We start from the raw sequence: 17,022 nt of genomic DNA, 5'->3' as shown, positions 1-17,022 counted from the left end.
ACAGTATTCCAAATGTAATCCAACCATTGTTATATAGAAAGTACAATAAATCACTGATAGGATAGGATATTATGCACTGTCCTGGCCACCTGTTCACACTGCATGGAAAATTTCGTGTCTGTTTGTATTGTAACTCAATGCCTTTCTTGTCTTAAACCACCTTTATCCCTCCCCCCTCCAAGTATATAAGTCAGCTGTGGGTTTCTGTTATTCAGGTGCAAGAACTGAAGCAAGCAACATTAAACATTATTTGTCATTCTTTAGGCCAACATTTGTAACCATCCCCCAATCATTCTGAAGCGGCCTCATATGGTTTTGTTGTTAACCTTTAAATTATTAACAAAATTTGAGAAGCTTACCCTTAATCAATGTCATAAAAAAGTAGATATGGGAATTAGCCTGATTCATGAGGAACACCATTCATTACAATGGTCCACTCTGGAGTATGCCCATTTATGAATGCCCTCTCTCCTGTCCTTCAAACAGCCCCTGATCATAACTTTTAATGGGCAACTGTATCAAAAGCTTTATTAAAATCTAGGTATATAAGTTGTTTCTTGCATACAAATGTTTTTGGATCTATTCATAGCAATGAGATTGTTCATACAAGATTTGCCTTTCAGGAAACCATCTGTGAGCCCGTTAAGATTCCAATCTTATCAAAGTGGTTCTGTATTGTGGAATCTATGGAATTTAACTATAGATGCTATGATCTTGCCTAGCACAGAAGCAAAACTCACTAGTCTACAGTTGTTCAGCTGCTTTTTCACTCCCCCCTTATGGATCATGGAGACAATTAGTGCTTTCCAGTCCAAGGGAATCTAAGAATTAGATTCTAAGAACTGGAATCTAAGAATGATCTCATTAATATTGCTAATAATGATGCATTCACATGCTACCTTTTTGGTATAACTGAATATGCACTGTCCATTAATGTTTCATCAGAAAAAATACCAGGTTGAGGAAACATGCATCAGTTTCCTCAACCTCAGTATTTTTTCTGATAGATACTTTTCAGAGATCTACCTCACTTATCATCACTTTTTTCCTTTGGTTTGAATATGTTTACAGTTAACTGCTGACTCAGCCTTCATTCATTTCCTGGAGGGTAAATTCAAGATACGTTTAGCAAGATCACTCTTCAAATCAGAGTTTATACATGATTTTTTGCCATTACATAATTTTGTTTGCCATGTTAAAAATTCAAACAACTCAAAAATAGAAAAATACTAACTCAATTAACACAACTCAAAAGGAGGATGCAATCCCTTAGCCCTGACCTAGAGGAATGAGCTTTAGTTTGGTTTTAAATGACCATCCTAATGGGTTACTGCCCCAGCCACTGAGAGGCAGGTTCTACTATCTAGTCTCATACGCATTCTTCTGTTAAAAACCTGATTTACAAAATTATTGAAGTGAACTGTGTCCTATGTGTGAACATTGTCCAAAAAGTACTTTGCTCCAAAGACCCAATGAATCATTAGCATTAGCATTAGTAGAAGCATATGATGCAAAAAAGCAAGCTTATTCAGCATGAGCCAAAAAAAAAAAAAAAAAAAACACACCACTCCCATTTCACCCCTCCGTTCGTTCGAAATACCTGTCCAGTTGAGCCTTAAATTTGTTTAGGCTATCAACTTCAACAAGTGATGGAAGTCGGTTCCACCAACCAACCACCCGCTGGCCAAAGGCAAATTTCCGCACATCTATCCGACATCCGTCCTTCCTCAATTTGAATTTATGCCCTCTGAGGTGATTATTCTGAGCAAGAGGAAGAATCCCATTGGCATTGAGCATGTTCAAACCATTCAAAGCCTTATACACCTCTATCAGATCACCTCGCCGGTGCCTAGTCTCCAGACTCTGTAATTTGCAAAACTTAAGCCTTTCTTCGTAAGAGCAACCCTTTGTTCCATTCACTAATCTTGTTGCCCTTCTCTGTACCCGTTCCAGCAGCTCTACATCCTTCTTGAAATGAGGCCTCCAGACCTGTATACAGTACTCAAGATGTGGCCTAACCATTGCCTTATACAAGGGAATAATCACCTCCTTATCCCTGCTAGAAAAATTCCTCTTTATCATTGACAAGACACCATGAGCTACTCTTGCAGCTCGTCTGCACTGCTCAGAGAACTTCATATCTGCCTGCACAATTATCCCCAGGTCCTTTTCATTCTCCACCACTGTCAGTGTAGTACCGCAGAGTTGATACGTTGCTCTGGGGTTACTGTTTCCCATATGTAGTACTTTACATTTGTCAATGTTAAACTTCATTTGCCACCTCTCAGCCCATCTGTTCAACCTTTCCAGATCCTGTTGCAGCAGCATAGCGTCAGTAGTGTCCTTAACAACCCTGCCAACCTTTGTATCATCTGCAAACTTGGACATTAAACTTGATATACCATCATCAATATCATTCATAAACACCGAAAACAACAACGGACCCAACACTGAACCCTGAGGAACTCCACTAATAACATTAGTCCACGTTGAGCAGTGTCCATTGATTACCACTCTCTGTCTTCTTCCACTCAACCATCCCCTTATCCATAGCAGCAATTTGCCTCCAATGCCACACTGCTCCAATCTTTCCAACTCTGTTCTAAGATCAACATAATTGACACGGTGAAACATTTGCTTTGCAGTTTCTTCATTATCACAAATGCACAGTCCATTGTCAGCAAGCCCCAACTCAAAGTCGCTTGGTTAAACTGTGTCCAGTTATTAGAAAAGCAGATGCATACAAAACTGTTGCCAAGCATATCTCTCTCACATTCAATATTCTCACACTAGGCAAGAACATGTCGGTTACCCTGTCTTTATCTGAATTAACCATCACTCCTGCCATATATTAGTCAGTTCATTCAGGATTCTCTCCTCTCTTCTTCCAAATCCTATCTAGAATAGACCCTGTTTTGATCAGGATAAGAAATATTTAATATAGTTGTTCTTATATTCTTCCTTGTACAATATATTAAAGCTTGTAAAATTATTAAGAGGTAAACAGGCAGCCATCCAGCAATCACCTGCAACACCTCTGTAGACACTGTCTGACAGTCCCTGGTGGTGCATAGGAAAGAAAACCTCTGAGTCTGCAAGACATTTTCTTCTAACTGAGTTAGTCATTCGATGCAACCTAGCTATGGAAGCATATGGTTGTACAGCATATTCAATGACCTACCCTTAATGCCTCAGTCTAGCATATTTCGAACTTTGTCTTTCAAATATCTTGCATGATCCACAAAGCTCATCCTCTCCCCCACACACAAACCCTCAGGTACCTGATGGTAGGCACTTTTCTTAAAGATATTTTCTCAAGCCGTACTAATGGGGCATCTGTTCAAGCTCAGGTGACCTTTTAATAGCATCTGGACAGTTTTAGTGTGCTAGAAATCTTCAATTTATATTGCTTTGCCCATTTCATTAAGTCTCTAGGCAGCTCTGCAGCTCGCTCTTCTAAATGTGACATTGCATTGCCATACACCAGTATCAATATGTCATCCACATACACTATAATATTAATGCCAGGATAGTGCTGATTTAGAAATTCATCCAGAACTATTTCCTGGAGGGTAGACAAGTTTTCAACAAGACTGGACCAAGTTAAGTTTTTGAATGGGAATGGTTTTAAAAAAATTATAGGTCCCATCCCAAATTCCAGCTGAAGGATTAAAACTAACGTTTGAATAAAAAACATATAAATAAAAATAAATAGATGGAAATATATGGACATGGAACCAAACATACACGCTAAATGATTAAATTAAAATGCTAACTTATTGAAAAGTAGTAATAATTAAAAAAAATTACCTATTTAAATATTACTATACCTGAGAGAGGAGCTATCAGAATCAAATCTTGCTGCTTCAAGAACAAAGGAAAGCACTCCAGCAAAAGCATGTTTGACACATCCAGGAACAGATGGTTCAATTTCCACTGTAAATTAACCTAATCCAGCATTAGTTATGCATCTTTTATGTAATTATACATTTAGCATAAAATAATTAATCAACCCTCAATGGAATAAAGCTTACTGATAAGCAGATATCTTCAAAAATATGGAGCAGCAAATATAAATACATAAAAAATTTTAAAAAAAATTTTTTGTCAGCCCTTCAGGTTTTCAAAAATGCTTATAGTGCTCTTCCATTTTTAATGCCCTTTTCTTCTGACTCCATGGTCAATCCAATGAAGTGTCGTGCATTTTTTAATTTCAACAGTGCTCCAGTTTAAAATGCATTCCCACTTATATCACTTTTCTTGCTGGTAAGGTAATCAGTACATATTTGTGTGTGCAAGCAACACGGTATCAATCAAAAACATTCAGAAATAATTTTCGATGGCAGAAAATGTTAATAAATAATTTGATGAATGTACCAGGAAGAAATAAATCTGAATATAACTCTCCTTCCTCTTGATTTTAGTTTTGAAAAACAGCTAATGGAGCATACATTCTAAGACTCATTTATGGTAGATTGTTTACTTCACAGGAATCATTTCCATTACAGGCATGGTATGTTTATTATGTCCAGTATTTAGCTTGAACCTTTGAAGGTAAAAATTCCACCCCTGATAACTCAGTGTGAGGCTGTTTATCATTGCATTCACAAGAGCTCTTCAACTTTTTTTTTAAAATTCAACTTGTTCATTCACTTTTCTTGCTGGTAAGGTAATCAGTACATATTTGTGTGTGCAAGCAACACGGTATCAATCAAAAACATTCAGAAATAATTTTCGATGGCAGAAAATGTTAATAAATAATTTGATGAATGACAGCAATATTACTATTATTAGGATAACACTACATTTATAATACTTGTGATACGTTTAGTTTAATAAAATTTATTGAACTTCATTCTTTTTAATACAGAAAAAAATATTGAAGATTTAAAAAAAAAAGTATAGTATGTATGTTAAGAGTGCAAATTTAGTATTAGTAATGGCAATTGATGCAAGCTCATACAGCATCAGCGCAAAAAAAAAAAAAAAAACATTTCTCCATTCCCTCTAACAATGCATGTAATTTTGAAATTTATTCAAACTACCCATTACCACAACACCAAACAGAAGTTTCTTTCAACAATCAATTAATCCCTGGCTGACAGAAAATTTTCACATATCTAGAACCATCCTTTTATATGTTAAATCTATGATTTTCACACCAGATTTTCTTCAAAAGTAGATTTTTGCTCAGACAGCCAATTCAATAGCCGCTGAGCATCTTTGTTGCAATTTTATTAACTAAAACTTGGGAGTTCTCTCTACATTGTAGATGTTCTGTGCACAACACAAAATCATTAAATCATATACATATAACTCAAGCTATATTGTGAATGGGACTTCCTTAGTCACATTATTCAGTCTGACAACAAATAATATTGCTGTGAGTATCAAGCTCAGAGAACAGCTCATTCTTGAGAATATTAGCATTAGTAGAAGCATATTATGCAAGAAAGCAGGCTTAAAAAAAGTTGCAAGTTAGGACTGAATGTGAAAGTGTCTGCAATTCTGCCCAGACACGATAGGAGGGAGTATATGATGAGAACCTTGTCGATCAATTTGGCCCTGGAGAGATTGTGCAAGGCTCAAGGGTAGAATTTTTTTCAGCCTGGTCTGTGCTTGTTGACAGGAGAGATTGCTTGTACAGGGATGGGGTACACTTAAATAGAAAGGGCACAAGAATATTTGCTGATGCTATCGAGGCAGTTTTAGGTGTGTAGGAAAACTGCTAGCTTGGGGAGATACACAGACTAAAAGGTTAACAGTGGCAGGCAGAGGCAAAAGTGGTTCTTGCACTGCTTCTATTAGAATGAGCAGCAGTCCGGAAAGCAAGGCAATGGAGATTTCCAGGACTGCTGGGAGTCATAGTGGAACAAATAAATACATGGGCTGTGTTAGGGTAACTAAAAGTAGAAACAGGTGCATGTATACTTGCATGTACACCAATGCTAGGAGTATAGTTAATAAATTTGATGAGCTTGAACTGCTAGTCAAGACATAAAAGGTAGATAATGTTGGAATATCAGAGACATGGTGTCACACAGATATTAGGAATGCAGAATTGGAATTTGGGGAGTACAATGTGTACAGAAAGGATAGACAGGATAGAAAGGGAGAAGGTGTTATGCTGTTAATTAAGAAAAACATAAAATCAAAAGATGTGCATCCAGTTGATACAGATGAACAGTGCACTGTTGAGTCAGTTTTGTGTGATATAAGCATTGCGAAAGCAAAAATAAGAGTAGGAGTGTGTTATAGGCCTAATGACTCAAATGAGTACAATGAACAATTGTACAGAGAAATAGAGTGGGCTAATAAATCAGAATGGGGGATTTTAACTTTCCAGATATTGACCGGAACTTGTTGGTTAGTCACTCACACACTAGCAAGAATTTTGTGGATTTATTCGATGACTGTTTTCTACAGCAACACATTCGAGAGACAACCAGAGGGAGTAATACTCTTGATCTGATTATCACCAGTGATTATTCATGCATTAAGAATTTGCAGATAAAGAAACCACTGGGTGACAGTACTCACAATGTACTGATGTAGGAATTACTTAAGATGTAACTACCATTAAGGCTAAAGGGAAGGACTTTTGCTTTCACAAAGGTGACTACAGGGGTCTCAGACAGTTTTGAAATTCTGTACAGTGGGATCAACTGATGATGTTACCAATGTTGAATTCTAAATGGGAAGCCTTCAGAGACTTAATTTTGGAGGCTATTAGGCTTTTCATTCCAACTAAGAAATACTGTTCAAGGTTTAGGCCTAAGTGGAAACAGTAATGAGGCTCGTGGCAGAGAAGAAAAATGTATGGTATGCATATAAAGTATCAGGTGACACAGAAGCCTATGGCAGATATAAATTAGTCTGTAATCAAGTCACAAAGGACGTTAGGCAGGTGAAGGCAGAATGCAAAGAAAAGCAGCAAAGAGTTTTTTACTTATGTAAACTCTAGAAGGAAGGGGATGAATCAGATTGGTCCAATTTACACAGATGGTTTGACTGTGGTTACGACAGTTTTTCGTAAAGGCGACTACAATGGACTGACACGGTATTTAAATTCTATACAGTGGGACCAACTGATGATATTACCAACAGCAAATTCAAAATGGGAAGCATTCAAAGAACATATCTTGGAAGCTACTAGGCTTTACATACCAACTAAGAAATATTGTTCAAGGTTTAGGCCTAAATGGATGTCAGATGAACTAATGAGACATATGGCAGAGAAGAAAAATGCATGGGATACATACAAATTAACACGTGACACAGAAGTCTATGATAGATACAAGTTGATCTGCAACCAAGTTACAAAGGAGGTTAGGCAGGCGAAGGCAGATTACAAGAAATCCTTGGCAAAGGATGCAAAGAAAAACAGCAAAGAGTTCTTTACCTATGTAAACTCTAGAAGGAAGGGGATGAATCAGATTGGTCCACTTGATATCGATGGGTCAACTGTTGATGATCCTGCTCAGGTAGCTAACAAAGTAAATGAATATTTTCCATCGACATTCACACATGAGGAGTTATTCAGCGAGGGGAATGGCAGAGGTGTATTTAACTCTGGCAGTAAGCTAGAGAATCTTGTAATAACTGAGAGTAAAGTGGAGGAGAAATTTTTGAAGATAAACATAAGAAAGACACCTGGGATGGATGGGATCTATCCAGTTATACTTTGTATTAAAGGAGGCAGCAAAGAAAGTAAGCAAACACTTAGCTATAATTATCAGAGCTTCCTTGGACTCAGGGGAGCTACCCACAGACTGGAGATGTGCAAATGTGACCCCCAATTCACAAAGGAGGATCAAAGGGCGACAAAAGTAATTATAGACCTGTTAGTTTAACTTCTGTTCCGGGAAAATTAATGGAGGCACTGGTTAAAGAAGCACTGCAGGATCATCTAGACAAGACTTCAGTTATAGCTCAGACACAGCATGATTTTGTTAAGGGGAAGTCTTGCCTGACCAATTTGATTGGATACTATGATGCAGTCACAAAAGAACTGGATGCAGGGAATAACTTTGATATTATATACTTGGATCTTAGAAAGGCTTTTGATACTGTTGCACATGGAAGACTGCTGCACAGATTGGAGCAGTGTGGCATTGGAGGCAAATTGCTGCTATGGATAAAGGGGTGGTTGAGGGGGAGAAGACAGAGAGTGGTAATCAATGGACACTGCTCATCGTGGACTAATGTTATTAGTGGAGTCCCTCAGGGTTCAATGTTGGGTCCATTATTGTTTTCTGTATTTATAAATGATATTGATGATGGTATATCAAGCTTAATGTCCAAGTTTGCAGATGATACGAAGGTTGGCAAGGTTGTCAAGAACAGTACTGACACTATGTTGCTGCAACAGGATCTGGAAAGGTTGAGCAGATGGGCTGAGAGGTGGCAAATGAAGTTTAACTTTGACAAATGTAAAGTACTACATACGGGAAACAGCAACCCCAGAGCAACGTATCAACTCTGTGGTACTACAGTGGTAGAGAATGAAAGGGACCTGGGGGTTGGTTGTGCAGGCAGATATGAAGTTCTCTGAGCAGTGCAGACGGGCTGCAAGGGTAGCTCATGGTGTATTGTCAATGATATATAGGAATTTTTCTAGCAGTGATAAGAAGGTGATTATTCCCTTGTATAAGGCAATGGTCAGGCCACACCTAGAGTACTGTATACAGGGCTGGAGGCCTCATTTCAAGAAAGATGTAGAGCTGCTGGAACGAGTACAGAGAAGGGCAACAAGATTAGTGAATGGAACAAAGGGGTGCTCTTACGAAGAAAGGCTTAAGTTTTGCAAATTACAGTGTCTGGAGACTAGGCACCAGTGAGGTGATCTGATAGAGGTGTATAAAGCCTTGAATGGTTTGAGCATGCTCAATGCTGATGGGATTCTTCCTCTTGCTCAGAATAATCACCTGAGAGGGCATAAATTCAAATTGAGGAAAGACAGATGTAGGATAGACGTGCGGAAATTTGCCTTTAGCCAGCGGGTGGTTGGTTGGTGGAACAGACTTCCATCCCTTGTCGTGGAAGTTGATAGCCTAAATAATTTTAAGGCTCAGCTAGACAGGTATTACGAACAAACAGAGGGGTGAAGTGGAAGTGGTTTTTTTTTTTTTTTTTTGGCTGATGCTGCATAAGCTTGCTTTCTTGCATCAAATGCCTCTACTAATGCTAATGCTATTGATGATCCTGCTTAAGTAGCTGATAAACTGAATAAGTATTTTCATCTACATTCACACACGAGGAGTTATTCAATGAGGGAAGCTCCAAGTCTAACAAGGAGCTAAGTGATTTTGTAATAACCAAGAGCAAAGTGGAGGAGAAATTGAAGTTAAATATAAAAAAACCTCCTGGGGTAGACGGGATCTATCCAGTTATATTAAAGGAGGCAGAAAGGAAGTAAGCAAACCCTTAGCAATAATTATGAGGGCTTCCTTGGACTCAGGGGAGGTCCACATGGACTGGAGGTGGTTCCATGGAAAGGGAGTTCAAAAGGTGACACAAGTAACTATAGACATGTTAGTTTAACTTGTATTCCAGGTAAAATATTGGAATCACTGGTTAAAGAACCATTGCAGGATCATCTAGACAAAACTGCAGTAATAGTTAAGACACAGCATGGGTTATTAAAGTGAGGTCTTGTCTGACCAATTTGATTGGATACTATGATGTGGTCACAAAGGAACTGAATGCCAAAAATAATTTTGATATCATATACTTGGATTTCAGGAAAGCTTTTGATAATGTTGTACATGCAAGACTGCCATACAAATTGGAGAGATTTGGCATTAAGGGTAAGTTGCTACAATGGATAAAGGGATGGTTGAGTGGTAGACAACAGAGAGTGGTAATCAATGGGGACTGTTCTTCGTGGACAAATGTTATTAGTGGAGTTCTCCAGGGTTTGGTGTTGGGCCCATTTTTGTTTTGTATATTTATCAGTGATATTGATGAAGGTATATCAGGTTTAATGTCCAAGTTTGCAGATGATACAAAGGTTGGCAGGGTTGTTAACGACAGTAAAGACAGTATGCTACTCCAACTGGATCTAGATAAGTTGAGAAAATGGGCTGAGAAGTGGCAACTGAAGTTTAACATCGACAAATGCAAAGTACTGCATATGGGTAGAAATAACCGAAGAGAAACATACAAACTGTGTGGTACTACATTCAGGGATGTTGGAAAGTGATAAAGACCTGTGGGTAATTGTGCGTTCAAATATGAAGTTCGCTGAGCAGTGTAAATGGGCTGCCAGGGCAGGTCATGGACTGATATATAGGAATTTTGTCAATGATATATAGGAATTTTGCTAGCAGGGAAAGGGAGGTGATTATCCCGTTATACAAGGCAGTGGTCAGGCCAAACCTAGAGTACTATGTCCAAGTCTGGAGGTCTCATTTTAGGAAGGATGTAGCGCTGCTGGAACAAGTACAAAAAAGGACAACAAGGTTGGTGGGGGCAACAAAGGGGTACTCTTACCAGGAAAGGCTCAAGTTCTGCAACTTGCTGCATCTGGAGAGTAGGCACCTGCGAGGTGATCTGATTGAGGTGTATAAGGCCTTGAATGGGTTGAGCAAGCTGAATGCTGATGGGATTCTTCCTCTTGCTCAGATTAAGAACCTGAGGGGACACAGTTTCAAATCGAGGAAAGACAGTTGTAGAATTTATGTGCGGAAATTTGTCTTTAGCCATCGGCTAGTTGATTGGTGGAACAGACTTCCATCTTTTGTTATGGAAGTTGATAGCCTAAATGAGGGATGACATGGGAGGGTTTTTTTCTTTTGCTGATGCTGCATAAGCTTGCTTTCTTGCATCGTATGCCTCTGCTAATGCTAACATAGCATCAGCCAAAAAAAAACCTTCCCGTTTCACCCATCCATTCACTCCAAAAGTTTGTTTACTTCAGCCCTGAATTTATTTAAGCTGTCAACTTCCACAACGACTGTTATCCCATTAGCATTGAGCTTGCTCACACCATTCAAAACCTTATACACCTCAATCAGATCACCTCACAGGTGCCTTGTTTTTCAGATGCTGCAATTTGCAGAACTTAAGCCTATCTTAGTAACAGCAATCCTTTGTTCCACTCATTAATCTCGTTGCCCTTCTCTGTGCTCGTTCTAGTAGCTCAACATCTTTTCCTAAAATGAGGCCTCCAGACCTATATGCAGTACTCAAGGTGTAGCCTGACCATTGCCTTATACAAGGGGATAAGCACCTCCTTATATATTTGAGAAAGGGCATTATATCAATAGGAATACCCTAAAAAAAATTTGTAGGAATTTAGGTAATGAACCACTCAAAATGAATATCCTACAGCAAAGGTTCTCAAACTTTGTAATGCTAAATGAATTTGTGCAACTCCCAATTACTCCATCGATACCCTTTCCTCCACAAGTAAAACTAATGATTACATTGAGGTTAAAATTGGGCAATAAATAAATATCAAAAAAACTTCATAGCTAATATTTTATTGGAAATAAACAAAAACTATCGAATTTGGAATCTTGTAGTAGAAATATAAATACAGTTAACTAATAAACAGGCATCAAATAAAACCTCATTAACCTTACATTTTTTTTTATCACGACTACACCTATCAACACTACAATAAAAACAGAAAAAAATATATATAATAGCATAAAGAGCACGAGTGGGAAAAGGGGGCTTGTATCTTGTGATTTGGTTAATGCAGCGAGTGCTAATAAGAAATCTGAGATTTAACCCTCATTTTTACTACGAACAAAGATGATTTTTTTACATTACACATTTAATCGTATCCAGCTTGACCCCCCCCCCACCCACCCAAGGGGTCATGCCCCAGTTTGAGAAACTCTGCCTTACAGTATTTTATATCTCCATATGGTGTCAAAATCTTTTTCTATATTCTCTATATCTAGACTTATCATAATAATCTCTTAATTTCCAAAAGTCATAAACATTTTGCTTCTGCCTTCACAATAATATTTAATGTTGATATTTTCTGTGAAATTGATCTTCATTCAGGAAACGTTCAGTCTCAATATAGCAGGTGGGTACAGGATGGACCATCCTTACCACGATCTTGCCTACACAGCTGGTTAACGATATAGGTTGAGAATTACTCATGAGTAAGTTATCTTTTCCAGGTTTCAGGAAAGTTAAAGCATGAAAGTGACTTCACATTTTGGATATATAATTTCTAGTGAGATCCAGTACATCAACGATCAAAAATCACTCCTGACATGATAACATGTCAGGTGATATTTCTTTATTTCTTTGTTGCAATAATGATTCTTTCTCACTGCTCTTTGATTCAGAATGAATAAAAGAGCTGGTGATCCATTTTAGTATGTATTTGTCGATTCTGTCAAGGGTCAGCAGTATACTATGAGATATTCACTTTACAGATTCTTTTAAATTGTTTAAGTGTGAAGGATGGTTGGTAACAAAAAAAAAAAACTTCCCATTTCACCCAGCCATTCACTCCAAAAGTTTGTCTAGTTCTGCCTTGAATTTATTTAAGCTGTCAATGTCTACAACGACAGATGAAGTTTGTTCCAGCAATTAACCATCCACTAGCTAAAGGCAAATTTCCGCACATCTATTCTCAACTGTCTTTTCTCAATTGAAATTTATGCCCCCTTAGGTGCAGAATCTCACAATTTTGATTGTCAAAATTAGCACTAAGTAATGCTTTAATTGATTTCTATATGATTTCTGTCACATTAGAAGTAGTAGTGGTAGTGGTAGCATGTGATGCAAGAAAGCAAGTGTATGAGCTTATGCAGCATCAGCCAAAAAAAAAAAAAAAAAAAAAATCACACCATTCCCTCCAAATGCCTGTCCAGTTCCTCCTTAAATTTATTCAACCTATCAACTTCCACAACGACAGATGGAAGTTTGTTCCAGCAATTAACCACCCGCTGGCTAAAGGCAAATTTCCGCACATCTATTCTACATCTGTCCTTTCTTAATTTGAATTTATGCCCCCTTAGGTTCGTAATCTGAACAAGTGGAAGGATCCCATCAGAATTCAGCGTGCTCAACCCATTCAAGGCCTTATACACCTCAATCAGATCACCGCGCAGGTGCCTAGTCTCCAGCCACTACAATTTGCAGAACTTAAGCCTCTCTTGATAAGAGGATCCCTTCATTCCCCTCACCAATCTTGTTGCCCTTCTCTGTACACGCTCAAGTAAATCTACATCCTTCCTAAAATGAGGCTTCCAGACCTGTACGCAGTACTCAAGGCGTGGCCTGACCATTGCCTTATACAGAGGGATAATCACTTCCATTTCCCTGCTAGCAAAATTCCTATATATCATTGACAAAACCCATTGACCTGCCCTGGCAGCCTGTCTGCATTGCTCAGAAAACTTCATTTCTGTCATATCAGAAGTGAATAAAGTTGTGTGCGATTCATAAGAAATGGTGAAATAAGTAATTAGAGACATTTAAACTTGATTTCTGCTGCAGGGAAAATAATGGAGTCTTTTGTTAAAGATGTAGATTCATCTTGATAGGAATGCAGTTATATGGTTCCTGTTGTTTCCCAATAATGGTACAACCAAAATATGGTTAAAACATCAGGAATTCACAGACCCAAACTGTCAGGTATCAACAACCATGCAGGTTGATGGTGGCAGTATAATGATGTGGGAGTGCTTTTGTGGTGCACATTGGGCTCCTTGATACCAGTGGAGCAAAATTTGGAAGTCACAGGTTATCTGGAAATTGTTTCTGATCAGCTGCATCCCTTCATTATCCTTGTGAAAAACCCATGAGTTCTTTCACAAGGATAATGTGCAATGTCACAAGGCCAGAATTTTACTTAGTCTCAGGGACATGAGAATAAGTTGAGCCTGCCACAGTGAGATTCATTCACTAAACAGGTAAAAGTGAGCAACAGGATGGGGTGGAATGAGCTCATTAGAGCTGAGATCTGCAACTATCCAATTTGCAGAAACTATGGGAAGCACTTGAATCAACATAGACTGGCATCTATGTGATACACTGCATACACACATCTGGTGAGTATGGGCTTGGCACACCCAGGGTCCTGAACTGGATATCATCATTCTTCTCTTTCTTGATGATTCCCTTCTACTTTTGCCTCTCTCTCACTCACTCACAGGGTAACTTGGGGAATTTTTTTTTTTTTTTTTTTTTTGGCTGGTGCAGCATAAGCTTCAGGCTTCCTTGCACCATATAGCACATAATAATAATAATAATAATAATAATAATAATAAAATCCAGGTGCTCTGAAGGATAAAAGTATCCCCCTTTATCCCTCAGAAAGACTGGTGTATCTAATGAAATTGCCACTCAGTGAACTAATACACAGTATTAATCTTCTTTAGGGCAGAGGTACATCTTTGGGATTTATAACTCAGCCATTTCTTCTCTACTAATAAAAAAGTGCAGAATAAAACTAAATATCGGCAAACCATCAAGTCGTGGAAAACAGAAATTGTGCCAGGAAAGTAGGCACAGGGCCATTTTGATAATATCAGGCAAATGAAAGTCTACTTGGGCCCTCTGATGTTAAACACTGTTGTGTACCTAATTCATAAAAGAAAATATGATCTTTATTGTAAGGTGCAAAGGCACACGCAGGTACCCCGACTTTACAAAACCCTTGAAATGACTTTTCACTAAACGTTCATTCACTTGTAAGCTCAAACAACCACTCAGATTGCTATTTTACCCTTTGTGACAAAGCTTTGTTTGGTTAACCCCAGGGACTCACATCTGGTTAGTATGGGCTTGGCACACCCAGGGTCCTGAGCAGCTGGATATCACCATTCTTCTATTTCTTGGTGATTTCCTTCTACTTTTGACTCTCTCTCTGGGTAACTCGGGAATTTATTTATTTATTTTTTGGCTGGTGCAGCATATGCTTCAAGCATCCTTGCACCATGTAGCTAATAATAATCTTCCAGTATAGCGTAATGGTCACCTCCAAACTATAGTCAATCTTATTCTGATGGAACAGTTCTGGCTTTTCACAGAACCTGTAATTCTGACAGGGCATGTGCAGCGCTCACTCAAATAAAAATAAATGAAAAATAAGATCTTTCAGTAATTTTTTTTATACTTTTAATCTCTTTACAGAAAAAATTTGATAATTTTCTACATTTTAAGTAATTTTTGTATACTTTTAATGCATCACGATCGCAAGATAAGGCCTTGAATGGGTTGAGCACGCTGAATTCTGATGGGATCCTTCCACTTGTTCAGATTAAGAATCTAAGGGGGCATAAATTCAAATTGAGGAAGGACAGATGTAGAATAGATGTGCGTTAATTTGCCTTTAGCCAGCAGGTGGTTAATTGCTGGAACAAACTTCCATCTGTCGTTGTGGAAGTTGATAGGTTAAATAAATTTAAGGAGAAACTGGACAGGCATTTGGAGGGAATGGTGTGATTTTTTTTTTTTTTTGGCTGATGCTGCATAAGCTCATACACTTGCTTTCTTGCATCACATGCCACTACTACTACCATCAGCTCCGATTTGACTGAGCATGCATGACGCTCACTATATCTGCAGATCTAATATTGGCAATGTACTACATACTCGCAGTGATATATTTTTCTCTCTATTATTATTATTATTAGCCATATGGTGCAAGGCTTATGCTGCACCAGCCAAAAAAATTCCCAAGTTACCCTGAGAGAGAGAAGGGAATCACCAAGAAAGAGAAGAATGATGATATCCAGCTCAGGACCCTGGGTGTGCCAAGCCCATACCCTTATCTGTATTCTGGGAAAATAGCTATTTCAACGCGTTTTCAGAAAGAATAAAAAAACAATTTTCAGGAAGTGGCTGTTGCATCTTATTGTTTTTATAATTACCTACTTTTATTATTTTACAATCAAATTCTTATATAGTCAGGAAGTTTGTTTTATTCTTTCTGAAAACGCATTGAAACAGTTATTTTCGCAGATAAGAGAGAAAAAAAAATATATTACTGCGAGTACGTAGTACAGTGCCAATATTACAGCGTCAAGTCGGAGCCGATAGTAGCTTGCGATCTAGCCGTGATGCGTTAAAAGTATACAAAAATTACTGAAAATGTATAAAATTACCAAATTCTTTCTGTAAAGAGATTAAAAGTATATAAAAAATTACTGAAAGATCTTATTTTTCATTATTTTTATTTCAGCGAGCGCCGCACATGCTTCGTCAAAATTAGAGGTTCGGTGATAAGTCAGAACTGTTCCAAGTTGGAGCTAACGGTGACTTGCTAGGTAATCGTGTCCATAACGCTATACTGGAGAATTACCCTTTGTTTATTGCATGCTATCTTATGACTGCATCCCAGTTTTCAAATATCTCAAATAGTGCACTGTCAAACATTGTTTTAAATCGCCCATCAGTTTATTCAAGGGCATCTCAAAACAGCAGGGGGGTTCTGAGTAGGAGGATCCCGAAATCATACATAACACAATTTTAGCCAAATTCGCTCTCAAAGGCACTTTAGCAAGAACTTTTTAAGGTTTTTCGAAACGAAACAGTTTTTGACAATTACTGATGTGTCAAGAAGAAAGTCAATTTAAAAAGGCGTCATGGATAAACTAGTGGATGCAGTAAACTTAAAATCTAAAGTATGTACGTACATTCTTTTACTCTTCCGCCAACTGCAGCAGTAAATACATAATGTAACAATTTTGTAAACATTTCATCAGAAATTCGTGTATTATCTCCCGCAATACTCAACCCATCCTGAAAAGATTTAGACAATTCCATCATTGTGCAGACAACAGTCAAGCAACGAGCCAACGGTGGAAGTGACAACAGAGTAGTAAGACACAGTGTTAACTCCCATAGACGATAATTAATTCCGGTTACACGTTAAAACTAATAGAAAGTGGCGCCACCAATTTCGGACCTAAGAAACAGGCTGGAACATTGCGAAGAGTGCGTGGAGAATTTTCTACAGCTTTGTAATTACGATGGACAATATATCAATTCACCGATTATTAGTATGAAATATTCACAATTAATTATTGTTTCAATATAAAA

The 17,022-nt window shown here is 38.0% G+C and overlaps 1 protein-coding gene across 2 annotated transcripts in view; it reads right to left on the bottom strand.

Annotated features, from left to right (window-relative positions):
* LOC150090505 (COMM domain-containing protein 3) overlaps positions 1-16,814 on the bottom strand; it is a 73,893-nt gene extending 57,079 nt beyond the window's left edge. The window contains exons 1-2 of one of the 2 annotated variants that reach the window (XM_090378536.1): positions 16,617-16,814; positions 3,831-3,936 (exon numbers count right to left, since the gene is read on the bottom strand). In XM_090378536.1, the coding sequence (XP_090234662.1) occupies positions 3,831-3,936; positions 16,617-16,749 (239 nt within the window). In that variant the 5' untranslated portion in view covers positions 16,750-16,814. The remainder of the gene's footprint in view (positions 1-3,830; positions 3,937-16,616) is intronic. The other variant, XM_090378531.1, reaches the window with a different exon arrangement.
* Between the last annotated feature and the right edge of the window lie 208 nt (positions 16,815-17,022).

This window comes from Mastigoproctus giganteus, chromosome 1 (assembly GCF_048544385.1).
Source record: "Mastigoproctus giganteus isolate SK-2022 chromosome 1, ASM4854438v1, whole genome shotgun sequence".
Taxonomy (NCBI): domain Eukaryota; kingdom Metazoa; phylum Arthropoda; class Arachnida; order Uropygi; family Thelyphonidae; genus Mastigoproctus; species Mastigoproctus giganteus.
This window is presented reverse-complemented; position numbering and strand designations above follow the sequence as displayed.